The 22164-nt window shown below is 44.7% G+C and overlaps 1 protein-coding gene across 2 annotated transcripts in view; it reads right to left on the bottom strand.

Moving 5' to 3' along the window:
• PLPP5 (phospholipid phosphatase 5) overlaps positions 1-22164 on the bottom strand; it is a 135352-nt gene that overhangs the window by 40920 nt on the left and 72268 nt on the right. For both annotated transcript variants that reach the window (XM_069214022.1, XM_069214023.1), the window contains exon 7: positions 5914-6084. In XM_069214022.1, the coding sequence (XP_069070123.1) occupies positions 5914-6084 (171 nt within the window). The remainder of the gene's footprint in view (positions 1-5913; positions 6085-22164) is intronic.

Here is a 22164-nt window from a genome sequence, read left to right as displayed (position 1 = left end):
ATAAGAATACTGAGAAAAACATGAATCATGCAAACAAATTCTTGAGCAAAGCCTGCCCAACCTGAGCATCTGCCCTAGCGTCTGTATCAAGGCAGTAATGCTTAGTAAAGGTATGGACCGACCTCCAAGTGGCAGCCTTGCATATTTCTGCCAAAGGGACATTTCTCATCAAGGCTACAGTAGCTGCTTTCCCTCTGGTAGAGTGGGCTTTTGGCCTACCACCAAGGGATTTGTTTGCTAACTGATAACATAACATTATACATGAAACAATCCACCTGGATAAAGATTGTTTAGATGTACCCAAACCTGTTCTGATTGGGCCATAGTTAATAAAAAGCTGTTGTGATTTTCGTAAGCTTTTTGTCCTGTCCAAGTAAAATTTCAAGACTCTCTTTACATCCAGAGAGTGCAGAGTTCTCTCAGCAGGAGTAGCTGGATTCTGAAAGAAAGTCGGTAATGAAATTGTTTGGTTCACATGGAAGTCGGAGACTACCTTAGGTAAAAATTTTGGATGAGTTCTCATTACCACTTTTGCAGAATGAAAAACCGTGTAGGGTTCCTGAGCGCAAAGGGCCTGGATTTCGCTGACCCTACGCGCTGAAGTGATTGCCACCAGAAAAGCAGCTTTCCATGTGAGATGTTGCAGCGATGCCTTATGTATTGGCTCGAATGGCGGCAGCATCAGACGTGATAAGACAACGTTCAGTTCCCATGGAGGAGAAGGCTTTCTAATGGGGGGAAAAACCTTCTTTAAACCTTCTAGGAAATCCTTAATAATCGGAATCCGAAAAAAGGAAGTTTGTGAAGGACTCTTTCTGTATGCTGTGACAGCCGCCAAGTGAACTTTTATTGACGACAGTTGTAAGCCCGATTTTGCCAAACTTAACAAGTATGGCAGGATAGATTGTTCTCCACAGGAAACCGGGTCAATGTTGTTGTGTAAACACCAAATGCAGAATCTCTTCCACTTGCTTGCATAGGCTGATCGTGTGGAAGGGCGCTTTGCTTCCTTCAGAATTTCCATACAATCCTGAGGTAGGTTCAAGTGTCCATATTGCACTAGCTCAGGAGCCATGCTGCCAAACTCAACGATGAGGGGTTGGGATGAGATATCTGCCCTCTGAACTTCGTGAGAAGGTCCGGACGATATGGTAGCCTGATGTGTGGTTTGAGTGACCGGTGAAGAAGGTCTGGGAACCACCACTGGCGTGGCCACTCCGGAGCAATTAGGATCATTTTGGTCTGAACATTGGACAGCTTCTGGAGGACCGCCGGAATCAGGGGAAGCGGTGGAAAGGCGTAAAGAAATGCTCCTGACCAGCTTATCCACAGGGCATTCCCCAGTGTCCCTGGATGGTAATATCTGGAGGCGAAGTTTTGGCATTTTTTGTTTTCTGGGGTTGCGAATAGGTCTGTAGAGGGGGTACCCCAGAGTGCGAAAATGGAATGAACGACGTCGTCGTGTAGTACCCATTCGTGGTTCTCGTCCATTACCCGACTGAGGGCATCCGCTTGAACATTCTGGATGCCGGGCAGGTGAGTTGCCACTAGTGACAGGTTCCTGGCTAGAAGCCAATGCCAGATTGTCTGAGCCTCTCTGGATAAAATTCTGGACCTGGTGCCTCCTTGTTTGTTCACGTAGTACATAGTGGCCACGTTGTCTGTCTGGAGAAGGAGAGTTTCCGTTCTCAGAGAGGGAAGGAAGGCTTTGAGCGCAAGGTGGACTGCGCGAAGTTCCAGCAGGTTGATGTGATAGAGACTCTCTCTCTGTGACCACTCGCCTTGGACTCGAAGATGTTCCATGTGCGCCCCCCATCCGATCAGTGACGCATCTGTTACGATGGTTTGAGATGGGGGCCGTTGTTGGAACGGAATCCCCACCAAGAGATTGCTGGGTAAACACCACCACTTGAGGGATTGTAGGGTGTGAGGAGAAAGAAGGACTTTGTTCTCCCAATCGTCCCTCAGTTGACACCACTGATCCTCCAGGTTTTCCTGCAATGGTCTCATATGGAGGCGAGCATTGGGAACCAGATGGATACAAGACGCCATCGAGCCCAGTAGAGAAGCTATTATTCTTGCAGTGGCTTGAGGTCTTTCCTGCAGTTGTTTGCACTTCTGGAGAATCGATAACCGTCGTTCCTCCGAAGGAAACACCTTTCCTAGCCTGGTATCTACAATGGCCCCTAAGTAATGCAACCTCTGAACAGGTGTTGCTGTAGATTTCAGGAGATTGACTTGAAGACCAAGTTTTTGCAGCAGTTGTAGAGTCCATTCGAAATGTTGCTGTGTCTCGAGACAACTGGAGGCCTTTATGAGCCAATCGTCTAGATAGGGGTAGACGAATATTCGCTGTTTCCTCAAGTGGGCGGCTACTACCGCCATGCATTTGGAAAAAGTTCTTGGCGCTGATTTTAGGCCGAAAGGTAGAACTGCAAATTGGTAATGGCGTTTTCCGACAGTGAACCTTAGGAATTTTCGATGTTTCTTGGTTACTGGGATGTGAAAGTAAGCGTCGCAAAGATCTATCGCACATAGCCAGTCGCCCTGACGTAGATGTGGATAAAGTTGGTGTAAGGCTAACATCCTGAATTTTTCTTTGCGAATCCATTTGTTTGCTGTCCTCAGATCTAAGATGGGACGAAACTCTTGTTTGTCTTTTTTCGGTACAAGGAAATATCTCGAATAAATCCCCTTCCCTTGCTGGCTGATGGGAACGGGTTCTATGGCTCTTTTTTGCAATAGGATATTGATCTCTAACTGTAGAGCTTCGAGATGGCGGTTGGCTGTTTTGGGTGGAACAGATGGTGGAGGACTGGTGAATCTGAGAGCGTAACCATGTCTCACAATATTCAATACCCAGGCGTCTGTTGTGATGCGTAGCCACTCGTCCAGATGATTTGAGATACTTCCCCCTACCGGAGTGGATAACGGAGGAGGGGGAAGCAAAGATTCAGGGCTTAGACATGGGAGCCTGTCGAGTTGCCTGAGTTTGAGGTGTTGAACGACCCCTTGTCGACCTTCGCTGAGTAGAGAAACCCCTTTGATACTGCTGTTGTTGCTGTTGCTGGGGGCGCGAAGACATCCAGTGTGGCGACTGATACCGGTGGGTGAAAAGTCGTCGTTGATATGGCCGGAAAACCTTTCTTTGTTCTTTCGGTCTTTCCATCCCTACCGCTTTCAAGGTATCTAGTTCAGCTTTCATTCTAGCCATCTCATCATCGGCATGAGAACCGAACAAGGTGGAGCCCGAGAAAGGCAGGTTTTGTATTCTCTGCTGCGCTTCAGGTTTGAGTGATGTAAGTCTCAACCATGCATGCCTTCTGAGCGCTATCCCGTGTGCATAATTGTGTGCGGATAGCACCGAAGAGTCAGCTGCAGCACTTATAATTTGGTTAGACACCATGGATCCCTCACCCACGACCTCCAGGAAATCTTCCCTTTTATCCTTAGGAAGATGTTCCGCAAACTGTATTAAAGAGTCCCAGAGGGCACGATCGTACCGCCCTAATAACGCAGTAGCGCTGGCTGCCTTCATCGTGACGGCTGCAGTAGAGCATACTTTTCGTCCTGCAGCATCTATCTTTCTGCTCTCTTTATCTGGAGGTGAAGAAGAAGATGGTGAGGTTGAATGCAGTTTCTTTGCCGCTACTATGACCACCGAATCAGGAACTGGGTCCGACCTCAAGAATAGAGGATCTTGTTCTGGTGGACGATATTTTTTAATAAGTCTGGAAGGAGCAGACTTTGTTGCGGCCGGTGCAAGGAAAATATCCATTGCTGGTTCAAGGAGACCTGGAACCAGTGGAAGCAAAGGTCTGGAAGATGTCCTGTGATGCAAGGTCTCGAAGATCACTGACGTCGATGGGGCAGGTACCGCCAGCGGGATGTTCAGCTTGGTTGCCCCTCGTACTAAGACCTCCTGGAACGTATTCACATCATCTATGGGGGACACTCTCGGGGACGGTGAGTCCGATAGGGTTGGAGAGTAGTCCCGTGTAGACGAAGAAGAACGCCTATGATGTGAATGCTGAGATCTCTGTGGGTCATGACGGTGCCGAGAGGAAGAAGAGCGTCTAGAGGAATGTCCCGAACGTCTTACAGACCGCGTTGGAGTCCTCAAAACAGACTCTACAGGCGGAGCCGGAAGAGGCGCCGTAGGTGTTACCGGCGTCTGTGGCAATGGTGATTGTCGAGGAGAGAGTTGTGGAGACGCTGGAAGGAGGATGATTGAAGCCGAGGATTCTGAGGTTGTATAAACCCTCCTAGGTCTTTTTGATTGTCTCGACGTCGACACACTCCTCGACGTCGAAGTACGGTGACGGCGAGTGTCCTTCGCCGTCGATTCTTCTCGCCGTTGAGAATCTCTCGACGACGACCCTCGACGTCGCCGTGATGACGGTGAACGTCTACGACGTCGAGCACCCCTCGACGTTGATCGATCTCGCCGTTTCGACGGCGAACCGGATTCAGATCTCCTCGACGTGGAACGTCCTCGCCGTGTCGACGTTGACCCAGATCTCGACGGCGAAAGTCCACGCCGTCTCGACGGCGAAATCGTCGTCGACGGCGAGCGATGTCTCTTTCTCGCCGGCGAACCACTCCTCGACGGCGAGCATGTTGGCGCCGTTCCTTGCCTCGACGTCGACGCCCTCGACGTCGTCGGAGACCTGTGCCGTTTTTGAGCCGGTCTGGTCGGAGTTATAGAGGAACCAGTGTGAGCCCTGGTAGAAGACTGACCTTCTCCTCGCTCTGTGGTAGAATGACCACTTTTCCTCCTGTCCTCTTTCGCCTGGAGTCGGATCTTCTCCCTGTCACGAAGGGTCCTTCTGGAGAAGGTTTTGCAGATGTCACACGACTCCGGTTTGTGGCTGGATGGAAGGCAAATTATGCAGACCCGATGTGGATCTGTTTTGGCCTTTTTTCTGCCACAAGAAGGACATTTGTCAAACAGTGAAGGCATTTCTGAAGTAGAAAAACCTCAAAATTCTGTCAGAATCTAACAGAAAAAAGCAGAAAATTATCACTCAATGTTAAAAACGTCGAGTGAAAATGAAATTCAAAAGATTTTAAATGAATTTCTGTCACAAAAGGATTTTGTGAGGTAGAGCTCAATGCTTCAGGGTCCTGTCAGAAAGGAGCCGGAAAAAAGAACTGAGGCAACTGCCTTTTGCTGTGCATGATGGGAAACAGGAAGACTTTACTTTCTTAAAGGCACAGCTCTATTTTCATTCTGTATAATGGCAGCCTATGGGCTACACTGCCCTACATTGTTTTATTCTCATGAGAGGTGTAAATAAAATATGAGAATGTATTTATTTATGTATTTATAGAATAAATAGAGGTTTAAACGTGAAATTTACACTACAACTGTTTTTTTTTTCTTCTAACAATTTGGCCTGTGTAGCTGTTCACATAGGCTGCACATTGTTATTCTTAAGTGTTTTTCACAGACCTTTTTGTCAAGGAGCTGATGATTGCACTTAAGAATATACTACACAACAGTGCTCCGGGGTCCCCGCAGGCGCGCGGAACTATTCAGTGCTTATGACTATACATGGAAATCCCCTACGAAAGAAATGAGTAAACTTCTCAAGTTCTAAAACCATTGTTTGACAATTCCATCATCATCTTCTGTCAACTGGAAAAAGGAATAGCTGGAAAATATTTATGACTAACATAACGAGCAAGGCAATGAAAAAAATGGAGTGTGCAATTTTTACAGTTTAGGAAAGTGAAAAATGAAGCCACCACTTACCAAGATTTCATAGGAGCCACACACCTTCGGGTTCGTAGGCTCATATCAGACGCACAGTAAGTGCAGAGATATACAATCCATGGGCAAATAACTAACTTCTAACACTAAAAATGTTACTGCCTCGGGAAGCGGGCCCATGTGCATGAAACAGTTACCTTGCCAATGATGTTTGTAATCGCAGGTGCGTGACAACGCGATAACGACGGCGAATAGGAATGGAGTTAAGAAGGTGCAGAGCCGCCATGCTTTTCCTCGACCACATGCTGAGAAGCAGTGCAGCTTTCCAGCGATGTAGAAGGCGGTAAATCCCAGGCCAGCAAAAGCAACTGCAAGAAAACAGAAAAGGATAAATGTATTCAAGGTTAGCCAACAGTCAGTTCATTCATAAGGTCTAGTAGGTTATCCTGCACTCTGTTGCCAAGTTGTGCTACTGTTAATCTCTCAAGCAGTTTCAGCTCAATGGAAAATCAGAATTACCCTGGTGAAATATTACAGCAGAATCTGACGAAAGGTTTTACTGCGAGATGGTGAGGTTTTTCGTATTCTAAAGAACATCCCAAAATGAACCCGTTAATCCTACACCCATTCCTGAGGTCGGATTGGACCAATCAGCAGGAAGAGTAGATGTCAAACGATATAAGGTCTTTGAACTATGGCATCCTGTAGTTTTTGCCCTGAACGCCAGCTCACTTGCTTTACCCGACCGTTGATTAGCCATGCATGGTATCCTGTGTAGGCCCAGGCCATGGGTACAGCTCTACGCACACTGATGGCCTATTTATTGGATCAGTGTTCCTGGGATGTGTGAATGGTGCTATGCTATTCGGTGCCACTGGGAGATCAGCTATTGGATCACTGTTCTTGGGATTTATGAATGATGCTAAGCTATTCTGTGCCACTGGGAGATCAGCTATTGGATCAGTGTTCCTGGGATGTATGAATGATGCTAAGCTATTCTGTGCCACTGGGAGATCAGCTATTGGATCAGTGTTCCTGGGACGTATGAATGATGCTAAGCTATTCTGTGCCACTGGGAGATGAGCTACAGGTAGTCAGTTGGGTCTTGGCTGAGCTCGAGTTACATGCCTGCGTGGGTATTTCTCTACATTATATACATGCGACTCTTGTACATGTAAATAAAGCATCATTGTTTTTGAGCAGTGGTGTTGTGAGCTTTACTGGTTGAGTGCAGTCCACCCAATGTCACTGGCGAGGAGGCAATAGAGAAGGAAAATGACTCAATTCAACCAAGAACCTACAAACCCACTCAGGCATCCCAGAACATCAGGAAGTAACTGCAGCCCTGTGGAAAATATACGCTCTGCTCTGGATCGAGAAAGTTTATCTGCAGCAGAAGAGAAGGCCTGCTTTGGGTGAAAAAGATAGATGCTAGCCATTATGCTGTCCCTTGCACCTGTATGAAGCGGGCAGGTAGTCGTCTACAACTGCATTTTGTTTGGACCGTGAGCTAAGCACAAGTGATGCACTGAAAGTTAATTGTGGTGAATGATCGGGGAGTGAGCTTACTCCAAGTAACCTGCAGTCATTTTGGGAAAGGAGGGACACTAAGGATTTCCACAGTTGGTCTCACTATCAGTATTGTGAAAGGGGCTTTCAGGCAAAGAATCAGGACTTAGCAGAGCATATATAAGCACGGCTGGGCTCTTGGGGCATTGTGGAGCGTTCTTCTACCAGATGCATTAACCTTTCAAAGGGTCCCATGCATCAGCTCATTAGATGTGTTTTGTTTTTCAAAAACAGGCTCCCAAAGCGAGTGTATGAAAAATAAAAATCAAGGACCTTAATGCGTTGCAAGATTTCCCCCCTGTGACTGGGGCAGAGCCATCATTTTTTTCAGGCTGGCACCACCAATGTTGTGCACTGTGGACCCGGCAAGGAAAAAAAAAAAGCAATTGGAGCAAACATGGTCTTGGGAGGCATTCAGCAAATACAATGCTATTCCGACACCAGGAGAACCAGAGTTTGAATGCCAGTCTGTGGTTTTGACAGCAGGGCAGGCTGTGGATTCACTGTCGGAAACAGTGTTTACCCCACTTGTAAATAAGGAAAGTGGACGGTGAGGGGGGACAGAGGCGGAGTCTGCCAATTTCCGGAGGATTCCTTGGTACTGCAAATCATTACATTAAGATCTAAATCTGCACTCTGTAAGGATAACTCAAGACTGCTAGGTACAAAACACACAGCTTCTTCATTACAAGCTGCTTTGGCATAACAACCGCACCTCACCCGGAGCTGAGATCTTGGTACAGTTGAGTCCAAGGACCAGGTTCAACTGTCAGTAGCAAAGCTCTCTATGCCACTGAAGTCTAATGCCACATACAACGGGACACTGGCAACACACATGCCACAACACTGCAGGTGAACCCACACGCACTCAGTCAGCACTCACACAACCAAATCACAGGATAACACACCTCTGTGTTCAAATTCAGAACTCACTCACGGACATGAAAGATACTTTGAAACAGAGTGACTACATATTACATCAATAACAATGACAATTCTAGTGCCTGCGCTGGAGTGAGAGTTCTGAGCAGGAATAATATTGGTTGAATATGTGATGTTTCAGCGTCATTTAGCCCATGCAACCTTTGTTGCAGTGTTGGTTTGTTTCGAGATTAGGATATGCATACATCAAGGTATTACTAGTATTTGATATTTATTTCACTGTCTAGCAGGTGTCTGTGTGAATGCTGATGGTCAGACGATTCTAGAGCCAATAAGTGCTGGAGAGTCTTTGACGTCATGGATGTAGTTTGGTGCTAAAAAGAGAATGTCAAATATAAAAACAGGGGGCAGAACCAGTAATCCCCATTACCTGGGCTTGTGTTATATTATAGATAACACATTAGCTTGTGTTATATTAAAGATAACACATAACCTAGGCTTGTGTTATATTAAATAACTCCTCGGCTGGAGGAAGATCTTTCACCTACCTGGCAGCAAAAGGATGGAACACCTTAACTCTTCACCTCAGACAGTCCCCATTGCCACCTCAATTCAGGAAGGACCTCAAGACCTGGCTCTTTGACTCAACTCTGAGGACATACCCCTCAGCGCCTTGAGACCCTATGGATGAGTAGCGTGCTCTACAAATATTTGAATGATTGAAAGATATAAAGATTCTGTCAGAAGCAATTTCACAACAAATTATAACTCAATAAAAGGCTAAAAAATAGTTCTACGTGTAACCAATCAATGGGTGGGAAGAAATTGTGTACATCAGCATTACAAAAAAACACACCACTACAATGGATAGACTGAGAGCCTATTTTTTCTTTTTGCACAAGGCATCATATATCACAAAAGGGTGTTCCTAATAGTGAGCTATACAGTGCTGTGCTAGTGAAAGTGACATAGGACAAAAGGCAGTCAAGGAAAACAAACAAAAGCTCGCTATAAAATGATGCAAATTAAATATACAATGTAAAGAGTCAACTCAATGTATGTGCCCATTCTCATTACAATTAATCAAGTATTAAAGTATGTGGATGTTTCGACCGATTTGAAGATAATTTGGGATGCGGTTTTCATGAGGACAGAAGGAAGTAATACACCCTAATTTGCTTAGTGAATTATGCATACCACATCATCAAAAAGTGGGCAAATAAATATCCTCTATGTCAGTGGAACCAACACTGTTGTGCTACCAATAGGTAAGCATCTCGATCATCAAACTCCACAATACTCTTGCAGCCGTCTAAACAAGAATGAAAATGAAAGGCTTAAAGATCTGGAGAACATTGCGCCATTATAGCTCACCATTAGGAACAATCTTATGTGATATATGTTGTCTTCTTTAGACCAATAGACCCAGTCTAGCCATATTAGTGTACTTGTTTTTTACTTGTTATTTTGATGTATACAATTTTATTCCCACACCATTGTTTGGCTACACAAAGGACTTTGAGTTACAATTTGTTGTATACGTGCTTCTGAGAAGAGAAACGTCAGGCAGATGAGAGGAGCGAGCTCGCGAGACAGTAACTGGGGTTAAAGCAAACAAGGGACTGAGGCCAGGAGCCACATATTTTGGATAGGTAACAGAAGCCTTCATAAAGATAGACTCTGGAATAACATATGTTTTAAGTTCTCCAAGGCTTCTTTCAAGCTTATCTTGACGAGGTCCCAAGTACCTGAAACCCAAGATGTTTCAGTGAACCAAACTAATTTCCTCAGTAGGATCGCTGCAGGCAGCGCCTAAGAAAAGTAATATTTCATGTGAACTGCCAGGAGTTCACCCAGTGAGCAGCACTGAGGTAACCGGTCCTGTTCCTAGCTTTGCCTCACTGCGCAGGTGCGACTGAAAGCATGGTGTTGGATGAGTGTGTAAAAGAAAAGAACAGCCATTAACCTGTAAACGCCCACAGTGATAGGGAAGTATAAAATTATTCAAAGAACATTAGATCGACTCTGGTGAGTAGTATGTAATTTACAGCGCAAGCAATAGACAAAGTTCAAACTCTCAACCGGTTTTTAGAAGTTTACTTAAACCACAATGTAATAGCGAGTTCTGCCATTTCCCAAGTTGCATATAGGGCTGAACAGGGAGTTTTGAGAAGAATCGTTAAACCCGAAGACTGCGAACCATACCTAGAGTTTAAAGTTAAATCAAAATAGAATGGTTTACATCCCCCTACAAGAAATGGTGTGGAGAATTCATTACAGAAGGATGCTCTCCACCTTTTATTTCAGTAACGACGTCTTTGCCACTTTACCTAGCAGGAAGATACAAAACTACACAGATTACGTTTAGTGAAGGCACCTGATGTATACAGAATATAACAGGCCTAGGTTGATCCCTGTGGTGAAATATTTTGCTTCTATAGCCTGCTCATATGCCGTCTCGGAGTTTCTGCAAAATTGAGGTGGATTTAGCAACACTGCTGAGTGTGTCAGAACTCCTCTTCCTGCTACTCATCGAGCCGGCCCCATACAGAAAAGGGAACTTGGTTGACAGTCGTATGAAGTGTGACAAGTATAGTGCTTCGCTAAATAGAAGCCCATTCTAACTTAAAGAACAAGAAGGCAAGTTTTAAAAATTGACTAAAGAGCACAGGTCCAGTAAAACGACATTAAGTAAATTATATTTCCATTAAAAATAGGCTTATCTAGAAAGTGATATGTGCGTTTGAAATCACGTTTATCAGTAGCATAGAAAAGTGCTTATGGTTTTGTTTTGGGAAAAAAACGGTCCTGGCATGACCACAAGAATTAACACGTGGCATCACCTGCACTGCATATGGGCTTAGATAGTTTTTCATCTACGTGTATTTTGAGTTATAACAAGAAACAAATAGAATCCGCAGCTTTCAAGCTTTAGTAAGTGACATGAAAAATCAAAGCGCTCACGACGAAGTCAGTTTCTTTAAAATACCTTTAATTGAGCATGAAAACATGCCGTTAGCTGGTAGTAAAGGTTCTGCCCTGGCCATGTGAAAATTCCTACTGTGATGATACCTTCAAAAATTCTGTCTAATTTTCTGACCCACGTCTATCGCGTTCCTCCAGAGTAACTGCCTGAACTAAGGTGGTCCTGAGAAACTAAAAGTATGCTTCACGCAAATAAAGAAATCATAGCAAGGTCACTCGTTTAAAAATATATTTGCCTTTGTTCCAAATCAGGACCTAGGGCTTTCTTGTGATCCCTTGCCTTTGCACAATGGAAATTCATTCTGAAACTGATTACAGAAGAAATGGGAGTTCTGTCTTAGTTTGCCTCAGCCGAACATTCTTAACTAATGCACCTGCTAACAATGCCGTGCAAAATGAAAGGCAAAAACTAGAAATGTGAAGTTATGGTATTATAGTGCCATGGGGATTGTCGACCTTCATGTTTTCTCTGGTATGAGGAACCACTATGTCAGCTGTAGGTTCCTTTTAAGCCTTCTGCCAGTTATAACAATTAAGCAAGGCTGGATAAGTGTAGAACATTATTCTTGGGGTGTCGGTCTCTATGCTGTGGCTAGTCACCTGCTGTGTCATGTTGAAATGGTTGCTATTTTTGTTTTGCTTTACTTAGACAAAAATGAAAATGTGACTTAACTCAAAAATTTAGCTTTTAACCATATTCTCTTGTGCACTCAGACATGGTGCACTCACTTGCCTGCTCATGATGGGTTCAGAACTCTGCAGTTGTTTTTTCTTCAAAGTCCGTGTTTTGATTTTGGGTCTGGGTCGAATGACTTGTGATCATAAGCCATCATGCACAGAGACAAATAGCACCTTAGAGAAAGTACACTTTTCTGCAGATGACCATCTGGGCACCTGGTAGGACTCTTAATATGTTTCACAAAATGCATGTTCTAAGTAGGTAGAATCAGAAGAGCCACAGTCTTGGCCGCCTACCGCAATGAATTTCAACAAAATAAATAATTCCTTTGTAACACCAATTTAACAAAAGCCTTTCTTTAATATCATGTAACATGTCTGCACACTCTCCAGACTCTCCTAAATGAGAAATCCCCATACATCTTAATGTCCCAAAAATGGGCTCGCAGGAAACTGACACTGTTCTCAATTTGAATAAACAAACTATTTTGTAACTACTGAGGCTTCACTCACATCACAAAGTGCCCACTTTAAAGGCTGCCTGGCAATTCTGCTTTCTACAAAGCTCTCTTGGCAATGAAAAATAATTTCTACATGTAATGCAAATGTTTAACTGTTAAGATTAATATACCAGCTCCAGAAGTAGGCAATTATCTCCCAGTGGTAAAGTGAACGATAAAACGCTAACCGTACTAACACTCTACCTGCCTGATCTTTGGTTTTATAGGAAAGGTAGAGTCTCTTCACTATTATCTGCAGAGATTCAAATATTAAAGGCCTGATTTGGAGTTTGGCAGATGGATTACTCTGTCGCAAGTGGGACAGATATGTCCATCTCATTATCTTAGTGCATTATATCCTGTGGCACTTGTAATAAGACGGACTGTATAACTGTCAAGTTTGTGATCGAGTAACCCCGTATGCCAAGATCTAAATCAGATCCTAAACTCTCTTAACTCTTTAATAAGGAGAGAAACTGTCAATTCATAAGTCTTTGATCATATCATTACTCATGTTGAACCTTTTTAACTACGGAGGAATATAGATTTTGTTAAATGACTGCAGCGTTCATGTACCTACTGTTACGTACAAATTACGAAAAGTGAGAGGCGACCCCAAACAGGAACTCAGCCCTATTCTCTTGTTGAAAAAACTATTGGCATATGTTTTCGTCACATAATGCAACAACAAGCGTACAGGTGACTGATGACATTGTAAATCATGCTGTTCCCATGGTAAACCACAATGTGTTAGAACGCAAGAGTCCAGAATAGCACCATTAATGCACTCAGCAAATCGGGAAGATTGTAAAAAGAACAGTGAGCGATGCAAGTACAAGGAAGAACAGAAGGGCACACTGGTTGATTAAATTAAACTCATACAAAACCAATGTAAATGTTTTGTACCCCTAAGGGTTGTGGTAATTAAGCATGTGCAGGGAAGGGTGCGCTCCTGAAGAAGCAGCAAAGAAGGATAAAGTCAACTAGTTTAGGAATTATCATTGTTGAAAAAGGATTAAAAAAAATAAAAGAATTGGTTTCTAAATCTCTGAAGACACATGGGTCATATATGTTGCAAATTTGTACACAGACAATGAGATTTCATATTCCAATAAAGCCCCAACATGTTCATAGAAGCACTGTCCTATCTTTCTTACTACTCAAAGTATAATCGTCAATACAAAGAACAAAAGGCGTAAAATGTCTGCTGGACGAGATGACAGTTTGTTTTAAAAAAAGAATATCCCTTAATGAGGTACATTTTCAGTCCCACTATTTAACTTTTGCCTTGCTTTCACTGTTTAAGAAAGGAATTAGACCAACCTCTCAAACTATTGTCAAATTGTCCTCCTAGATTTTGCTAAGAAGCTTTTCAGCAAATGTCAAGTAGATAAGTTGGTTGATGAACAAATAATATATAACCTAGACCAAAGTTTTATAACATTGCTGTAACCCAGGTTGTTATTGATTTAGCTGCAGATAGATTTTTCACTTACTTCCGATAAACTGGACAGACCAACTCCGTGGAGAATACTTGCCCACTCATGACACCTTCAAGTGTTCTGGAACTTTTGATTGCCCTGCTCTGGGACACTTGGTGCAGATTACTGATGAGGCAGAAAAAGGTCTGCCAAAAGAATAGAAACACAAAACGGCTTAAAACAATGGTGTCTAGGCTGTGGACAACTTTTCTTTTTATGATCTTCCCTTTCAGTTTTTTTACGCGTACAGTAAGCTTTCCAAAGATGTTGGGTTCGTATCAGATTCATACCTTAGTGTATGTTGATAACATGATTACTTTTGACATTATGGTGATTGGACTTTTAACAGTTCTTAAATATCAATGCATTCAGTAGCAAAATCATGATTTTAACAAAAAGACGTCCCCCCCCAAAAAAAATCTCCTTTAACCTCTCAGGTACCTGAGGCGAGCTGGTTACGTGCTCAGGAGCGCTACCGTTTCTACCATACCCCCGGACTATTTTAATAAGGCCAATCTGCCCCCAGGGGGGCCAAAGCCACTAGACACCGGGGATCATTTTTGTTTTATTTTTACATGTGGGGAGCGACCCCATAGGCAAGGGTCGCTCCCCTGGAGGGCAATTTTACTTTAGGTCATTTCTGCCCCCTTTGGGGGCAGATCAGCCTATTTTTCTTAGGCCGATCTGCCCCCATGGGGGGTAGAAACCACTAGACACCAGGGATTTATTTCTGTGCCAATTTCACGCAAGGGGAGCGACCCCTTAAGCAAGAGTCGCTCCTCTGGGGGGAATATTTATTTTAAGCCATTCCTGCCCCCCTTGGTGGCAGATCGGCCTATTGTAATTTAAATAGGCACAAAGTTGTTCTGCCCACCGGTGGGCAGATGGGACAATTACCCCCGATCCACTCCCCAGGAGTGGGGGAATGGGGGTGCAGAAAGCCTACTAGATGTCAGGGAATTAAAAAAATAATAATAATAATTTGTGGGATGGTGGCTACCAACCACTATGGACATGGTAATGCCCCCCAACTGAAGGGGGTAACAGTCTTTCAGTTCTCCCCCTGCACACTAAAAGATCATATTCCAATGGCAAGCAAGAGAACTTGTCTAACTCCCAAAGTCGTCCCACTTGGAATGGTGAGGGCTGCACTTTTTGGACTCTGGGACACTGCCATGTAGAAAAATCTATGAGATATAGACATATCTGAAAACTAAACAGCTGGGTGAGTCCAGGGTGGTGTGCTTTACATGCACCCGCACCATTTTTTCTTTTACCTACAATGCCCTGCAAACCTCCAACTTCGCTCGAAATCACACATTTCTCCCACAGTTTTGTGATGGAACATTCTGGAATTTGCAGGAATCCAAAACATTCCTACCACCCAGCAATAAAAATTCTGCCCTACTTGTCAGCCTAAAAAGTTTTTTTCCCCCAAACTGCCCTTTGGATCTGCTTTGGTTCCCCCCTCAATTTTGACATGTTTTTGCCTCTTACCTGTCACCGTCACTTAGCCCACCTACACAAGTGAGGTATCATTTTTATCAGGAGACTGAGGGGAACGTTGGGTGGTAGGAAATTTGTGCCGGTGTAGTGATCCCACACAGAAATATAGGGGAAATGTGATTTGTTAGCTAAACTTGAGGTTTGCTGAGGATTCTGGGTAAGAAAATACCTGGGGAATCCACGCAAGTCACACCTCCCTGGACTCCCTCGGGTTACTAGTTTTCAGATATGTCTTGGTTTGGTAGGTTTCCCTAGATGGCTGCTGAGCCCAGGACCAAAAACGCAGGTGCCACCCACCCCCACAAAAACAGCTAGTTTTCTATTTGATCATTTTGATGTGTCCACGTAGTGTTTTGGGGCATTTCCTGTCGCGGGCAATAAGCCTACGCACACAAGTGAGGTACCATTTTTCTTTTACCTACAATGCCCTGCAAACCTCCAACTTCGCTCGAAATCACACATTTCTCCCACAGTTTTGTGATGGAACATTCTGGAATTTGCACGAATCCAAAACATTCCTACCACCCAGCAATAAAAATTCTGCCCTACTTGTCAGCCTAAAAAGTTTTTTTCCCCCCAAACTGCCCTTTGGATCTGCTTTGGTTCCCCCCTCAATTTTGACATGTTTTTGCCTCTTACCTGTCACCGTCACTTAGCCCACCTACACAAGTGAGGTATCATTTTTATCAGGAGACTGAGGGGAACGTTGGGTGGTAGGAAATTTGTGCCGGTGTAGTGATCCCACACAGAAATATAGGGGAAATGTGATTTGTTAGCTAAACTTGAGGTTTGCTGAGGATTATGGGTAAGAAAATACCTGGGGAATCCACGCAAGTCACACCTCCCTGGACTCCCTCGGGTTACTAGTTTTCAGATATGTCTTGGTTTGGTAGGTTTCCCTAGATGGCTGCTGAGCCCAGGACCAAAAACGCAGGTGCCACCCACCCCCACAAAAACAGCTAGTTTTCTATTTGATCATTTTGATGTGTCCACGTAGTGTTTTGGGGCATTTCCTGTCGCGGGCAATAAGCCTACGCACACAAGTGAGGTACCATTTTTATTTGGAGATGTGGGGGAATGCTGGGTATAGGGAAGTTTGTGGCTCCCCTCAGATTCCAGAACTTTGCAGCACCAAAATGTGAGGAAAAAGGGCTTGGAGGTTTGCTAAGGATTATGGGTAACAGAACCTGGTGAAAGCACCACAGGTTACCCCATCCTAGGTTCCCCTAGGTGTCTAGTTTTCAGAAATGTCCAGGTTTATTAGGTTTTCTTAGGTGCCGGATGAGCTAGAGGCCAAAATCCACAGCAAGGCACTTTGCAAAAAACAGGTCAGTTTTCTTTGGGAAAATGTCATGTGTCCATGTTGTGTTTTGGTGCATTGCCTGTCACGGGCACTAGGCCTACTCAAACAAGTGAGGTACCATTTTTATCTGGAGACTTGGTGGAATGCTGGGTGGAAGGAAATTTGTGGCTACTCTCAGATTCCAGAACTTTCTATCACCGAAATGTGAGGAAAAAGTGTTTTTTTGCCACATTTTGAGGTTTGCAAAGGTTTACGGGTAACAGAACTTGCTGAGAGCCCCACAAGTCATGCCATCCTGGATTCCCCTAGGTGTTTAGTTTTCAAAAATGCACAGGTTTGGTAGGTTTCCCTAGGTGTCGGCTGAGCTACAGGCCAAAATCCACAGCTAGGCACTTTCCAAAAAAACACGCCAGATTTCAATGTAAAAATTTGATTTGTCCATGTTGCGTTTCCTGCTGCGGGCATTAGGCCTACCCACACAAGTGAGGTACCATTTTTATCAGGAGACTTGATGGAACACAGAATAGAAGAACAAGTGTTGTTGCCCTTTGTCTTTCTCTACATTTTTTCCTTCAAAATGTAAGATAGTGTGCAAAAAAGACATCAATTTCAGAAATGTCCTGTAATTCACATGCTAGTTGGGGGACCCCGGAATGCAGAGATGTGCAAATAACCACTCCTTCTCAACATCTTATCTTGTGCTCATTTTGGAAATACAAAGGCTTCCTTGATACCTATTTTTCACTCTTTATACTTCATCAAAGGAATTGCTGTATACCCGGTATACAATGAAAACCCATTGCAAGGTGCAGCTTCTTTATTGGCTCTGGGTACCTAGGGTTCTTGATGAACCTACAAGCCCTACATATCCCCGCAACCAGAAGAGTCCAGCAGACGTAACAGTATATTGCTTTCAAAAACCTGCCATAGCTGGAAAAAGTTATACAAGAAAATGTGGACAGAAATGGCTAGTTTTCACCTTAATTTAATTTTTTTCTTTTTATTTGAGCTGTTACTTTCTGTAGGAAAACCTTGAAGGATCTACACAAATGACCCCTTGCTGGATTCAGAATTTTGTCTACTTTTCAGAAATATTTAGCTGTCCAGGATCCAACATTGGTTTCACACCCATTGTGTCACTAACTGGAAGGAGGCTGAAAGCACAAACAATAATTAGTAAAAATGGGGTATGTCCCAGTAAAATGCCAAAGTTGTGTTGAAAAATGTGGTTTTCTGATTCAAGTCTGCCTCTTCTTGAAAGATGGGAAGATGGTGATTTAGCACCGTGAACCCTTTGTTGATGCCATTTTCAGGGGAAAAAAACACAATCTTTCTTCTGCAGCCCTTTTTCGCTATTTTTTTTTTTTTTAAAGAAAACTACATTTTTGCTGTATTTTGGCTAATTTCTTGGTCTCCTCCAGGGAAAACCACAAACTCTGGGAAACTCTGGAATCCCTAGGGTGCTGGGAAAAAGGAGGCACATTTGGTGTGGGTAGCTTATGTGGACAGAAAGTTAAGAGGGCCTAAGCGCCAACCGCCACATATAGCCAAAAAAGGCTCGGCACCTGAGGGGAAAAGGCCTGGCAGTGAAGAGGTTAGATGGAGAATGGAAGGAAGAAAAAATGGAAAAGGTACACGCTCTGTCTATCTAGCTATGACCATTTCGCAAGACCCGTCCGAACTCCCTGATCTGGAAGAGATCAGCAGGAAAGTTACGGTACATTTATATATAAGGCCTGCAATGCCTGCAATGTTAAAATATTCACAACACTTTTATACAAAATTGAGCATAAAGCTATTTCTCGACTTGTCTGACGCTAGAAAATCAATTCAAGATTTTGAAGTTAAAGCAGCTTCAATAGGTCCATCCTTAGAATATGGAAGTCAGTAGTTATTAAGACATTTAGTATAATAATTGTAGGAAGCTGGCTATCTATGTAATGTACCGAATGCGAGGGAGCGGGGTGAACTATGCAGATAATCTAGGCGACCCTTATTGGTTTAAAGGGGTTAAAACAATAACCCCAAATGCTCTCTTGTGGTGGTGTGGGCAAGCAGTTTAGGCTTATTAGAAGGTAGTTGTAGGAAAGTGCCCCTTTTGGCATGGTTACACCCCACTTTTTGCCTGATGTTGATGCTGACTTGACAGAGTGTGCTGGGATCCTGCTAACCAGGCCCCAGCACAGTGTTCTTTCCCTAAAACTGTACCATTGTTTCCACAATTGGCACACCTCTGGCACACAGCTACGTCCCTTATAAAATGTTCCCATGGTACCAAGAGCTCCTGTGGCCAGGGAAGGTCCCCAAGGGCTGCAGCATGTATTATGCCACCTAGGGGACCCTTCACTAATCATGTGCACACTGCCACTGTAGGTTATGTGTGTTGGTGGGGAGAAAAATTCAAAGCTGACATGGTGCCCCTCTCAGGGTGCCTTGCCCACAAACCACTGCCAGTGGGATAGGTAAGTCACCCCTAAGGCAGGGTGCACTATACCACAGGCGAGGGCACAGCTGCATGAACAATATGTCCCTACAGTGTAGGTGTTTGTTGTTACAAACTTCACAGCTCCATGATGGCTTCATTGAAGTCTGAGAAGTTTGGTATCAAATGTCTCAGCAAAATAAACCCACACTGATGCCAGTGTTGGATTTATCGAAACATGCACCCAGAGGGCATCTTAGAGATGCCCCCTGTATATTAGCCCCACTTCTAGTGCAGGACTGACCGTCTGTGCCAGCCTGCCACTTCCAGACAAGTTTCTGACCATATGGGGTGAGAGCCTTTGTGCTCCTTGTGGCCCGAAACAAAGCCTGCATTGGGTGGAGGTGCTTCACACTTTCGACCTGCAGGAACTGTAACACCTGGTGGTGAGCCTCAAGGGCTCAGGCCTCTTGTTACAGTGCCCCAGGGCACTCCAGCTAGTGGAAAGGCCAACCCCCTGGACAAAACCCTGCCTTTGGTGGCAAGTCAGGTGGGAAAATTAGGAAAAACAAGGAGGAGTGACCACTTCACCTGGGACCACCCATAAGGTGATACTAACGCCCCTAAATCAAGGATTTAAGGGCTCCTCTGAACCTAGCTTGTCAGATTCCTAACGACCTCAAAAAAACAACCAAAAGAAAGAAGGATCTCCCGTGGACAGCGACCCTGTCCAGAAAGAAAGTCTGACAAAGGAGTCCAAAATCGTCCTGGATCCGCAAGCCCTGCTCACTCTGCACCCGACGCCCACGGCCCGTGTCCAGGTGCCCCAATGGACTAGAGCTGGTCCCAAGACGATTCTGAACTAGTGTCCACCTTAAGTTGACCCCTCCTGTCCACCACAATGACGTCTGCAGACTAAGTCCAGAGGACCCCTCCCCCCCGCCTGTGAAGGATCCGGACAAAGATACCCAATGCCAAAAGGTACCCTGCACCCACAGCCCGCAGGCCTTGGGGAACCCGACATCCAGTGCAGCAAGATGCAGCATTGGCCCTCCTCACTGTCCAGCCAATGGTTTCACCAAACTGACCCCCGCAGCCTACTTGTGACCTCCAGGGTCCCCCTATTGAAAAGCATTGGGAGCCCGATGCTAAGTTTGCACCCTGCACCCAGTCGCCCCTGTGCTGCTGAGGGTGTGTTTGGTGCTGACCTGTGGCCCCACCAGTGCTCTCCTAAACCCCCAGGGCTTCCCTCCAAAGACGCAGGTCTTAACTGCAAGCAGGCATGATTTCAAGTGCCCCCAGTCTCTATAGGAACCCATTTTAAATCTTGAAACAACTTTGACCCCTGCACCCTGCCAGCCCAGTGTTGCTGGTGGTGGGTGTTTGGGGTTAACTTGAACCCCAACCTGTGGACATCCTAACCCTCGGAGACTGGAACTGTAAGTCTTGTACTTACCTTGGAACAGTACTAAATTTTCTTCCCCCCAGAACTGTCTTTGAAAATTACAGTCAACTTTTAAAATAGATATTTGCTGTTTTATTGAAAACCGTTTAACTTATATTGAAACCAAGTGGTGTTGATACATATACTTGCTACTTACTTCCAAAATGTACTTACCTGCAAACTGAATCTTGTGATTCTAGAAATAAAGTAAAAACATATAACTCTACTATATAAAACAATTGGTCTGGAGTTAGTCATTGAGTGTGTGCTTCATTGATGGCATGTGTGTGTACAACAAATGCTTTGCACTACCCTCTGATAAGCCTAACTCCTCAACCACACTACCACAAAAGAGAGCATTAGTATTATCTACTTCAGCCTCTGTTAAGCCTCTGGGGAACCCCTGGACTCTGTGCACACTATATCTCATTTTGATATAGTATATACTGAGCCAGCTTCCTACAGTAGTGCTTAGGAATTGCTTAACGCACAAGCAGTACATGAGGCACACATACAAGAAACTCGAGACTAATTTTAGAAAAATAGTACACTTCTATATATGTTTTAGACACAAGAAAATCTTCAAAGCAAATTAAGTACGGTCGCAGAGAAATTCTTCACAGTGGAGTAAGTAAATACACCAATGCACTTTTACACAGTAATGACTTTCAATGGATAAAGTACAAGTACCGCATAGAGGGTCTTTACAGTATGATCTCAGGGGTCCCCGTTAGCTTATAAGGTGCGGGGGGCAAGGTCACAAGAAACACCAGCAGTTCAGTTTTACCTGCCATGGGGTGTCTGGGTGCAGAAGTGCTAGATGGGTTGGGTGCCCTGCACACTGCACAGTTGGCAAAGAAGGGAGCCACCTAGAACCCAAATAGAAAGGTGGTATTGGGGACAAATCTGAGAGCTCCTAACAAGGGGGGGAGGGAAGGGGATAGGGTCTGTGGGGGTCCTGGGAGCAGGGGAGCACGTCAGTTGTTGTGGATCCTGGCCAGGAAGCTTGGGTGCAGAGGGTTTTGGTCGGCAGGTGCTCGTGTGTCAAAGGTGTCCAGGGCTCTCGGTTAGACCTGCAAGAGGGGGACAAAACAGGACAGATGGGTCGCTCTCAGTGCTGACCTCTGAGGCGCAGACATCCCTCTTTGGCTGGGTCTTTGTGGCATTGGAGAGGGATTGGATTCAAACAAGCTTTGGTTTGCTGCAAGGAGTACGGTAGCCTGGGTATCAGTACTACGGTGGGTACTGGCGCCTTCTTACTTGGTGGGAAGATGGTTCTGACCTCCTGGGGCATGGTGACCTCCTCTTGGGCAGCTGCTGCATCAGTGGTCCTGGTGGTCAGCAGAACAGTGAGCCAGAGGTTGCGGTTGGTGCCTGCAGGTAAGTGGCTCCTTTACTTCAAGGGAGATGCTGACCGCTTGGTGAAGTGCTGGAGCTCATGCAAGGCTTTTAGAGGATGCACAGCTGAATGACAAGTTGGGGGTGTCACAATTGTCGGGACAGGAGCAAGTAGGCAGGCAGGGTTTGGCACCAAAGACCACTAGCAGTCCACAGTTCTCTCTTCTTTGTCCTCTTCTTTCTTCAGTCAGGGGAATATAAGTTTCCGGTGTCAGGGGGCCACCTAAATACTCAATTTAGTGTGTTTAGGGGAGTGTATGGTAGTAGCCTACACCCTTAT

This window comes from Pleurodeles waltl, chromosome 11 (genome assembly GCF_031143425.1).
Source record: "Pleurodeles waltl isolate 20211129_DDA chromosome 11, aPleWal1.hap1.20221129, whole genome shotgun sequence".
NCBI classification, from domain to species: Eukaryota; Metazoa; Chordata; class Amphibia; order Caudata; family Salamandridae; genus Pleurodeles; species Pleurodeles waltl.
This window is presented reverse-complemented; position numbering and strand designations above follow the sequence as displayed.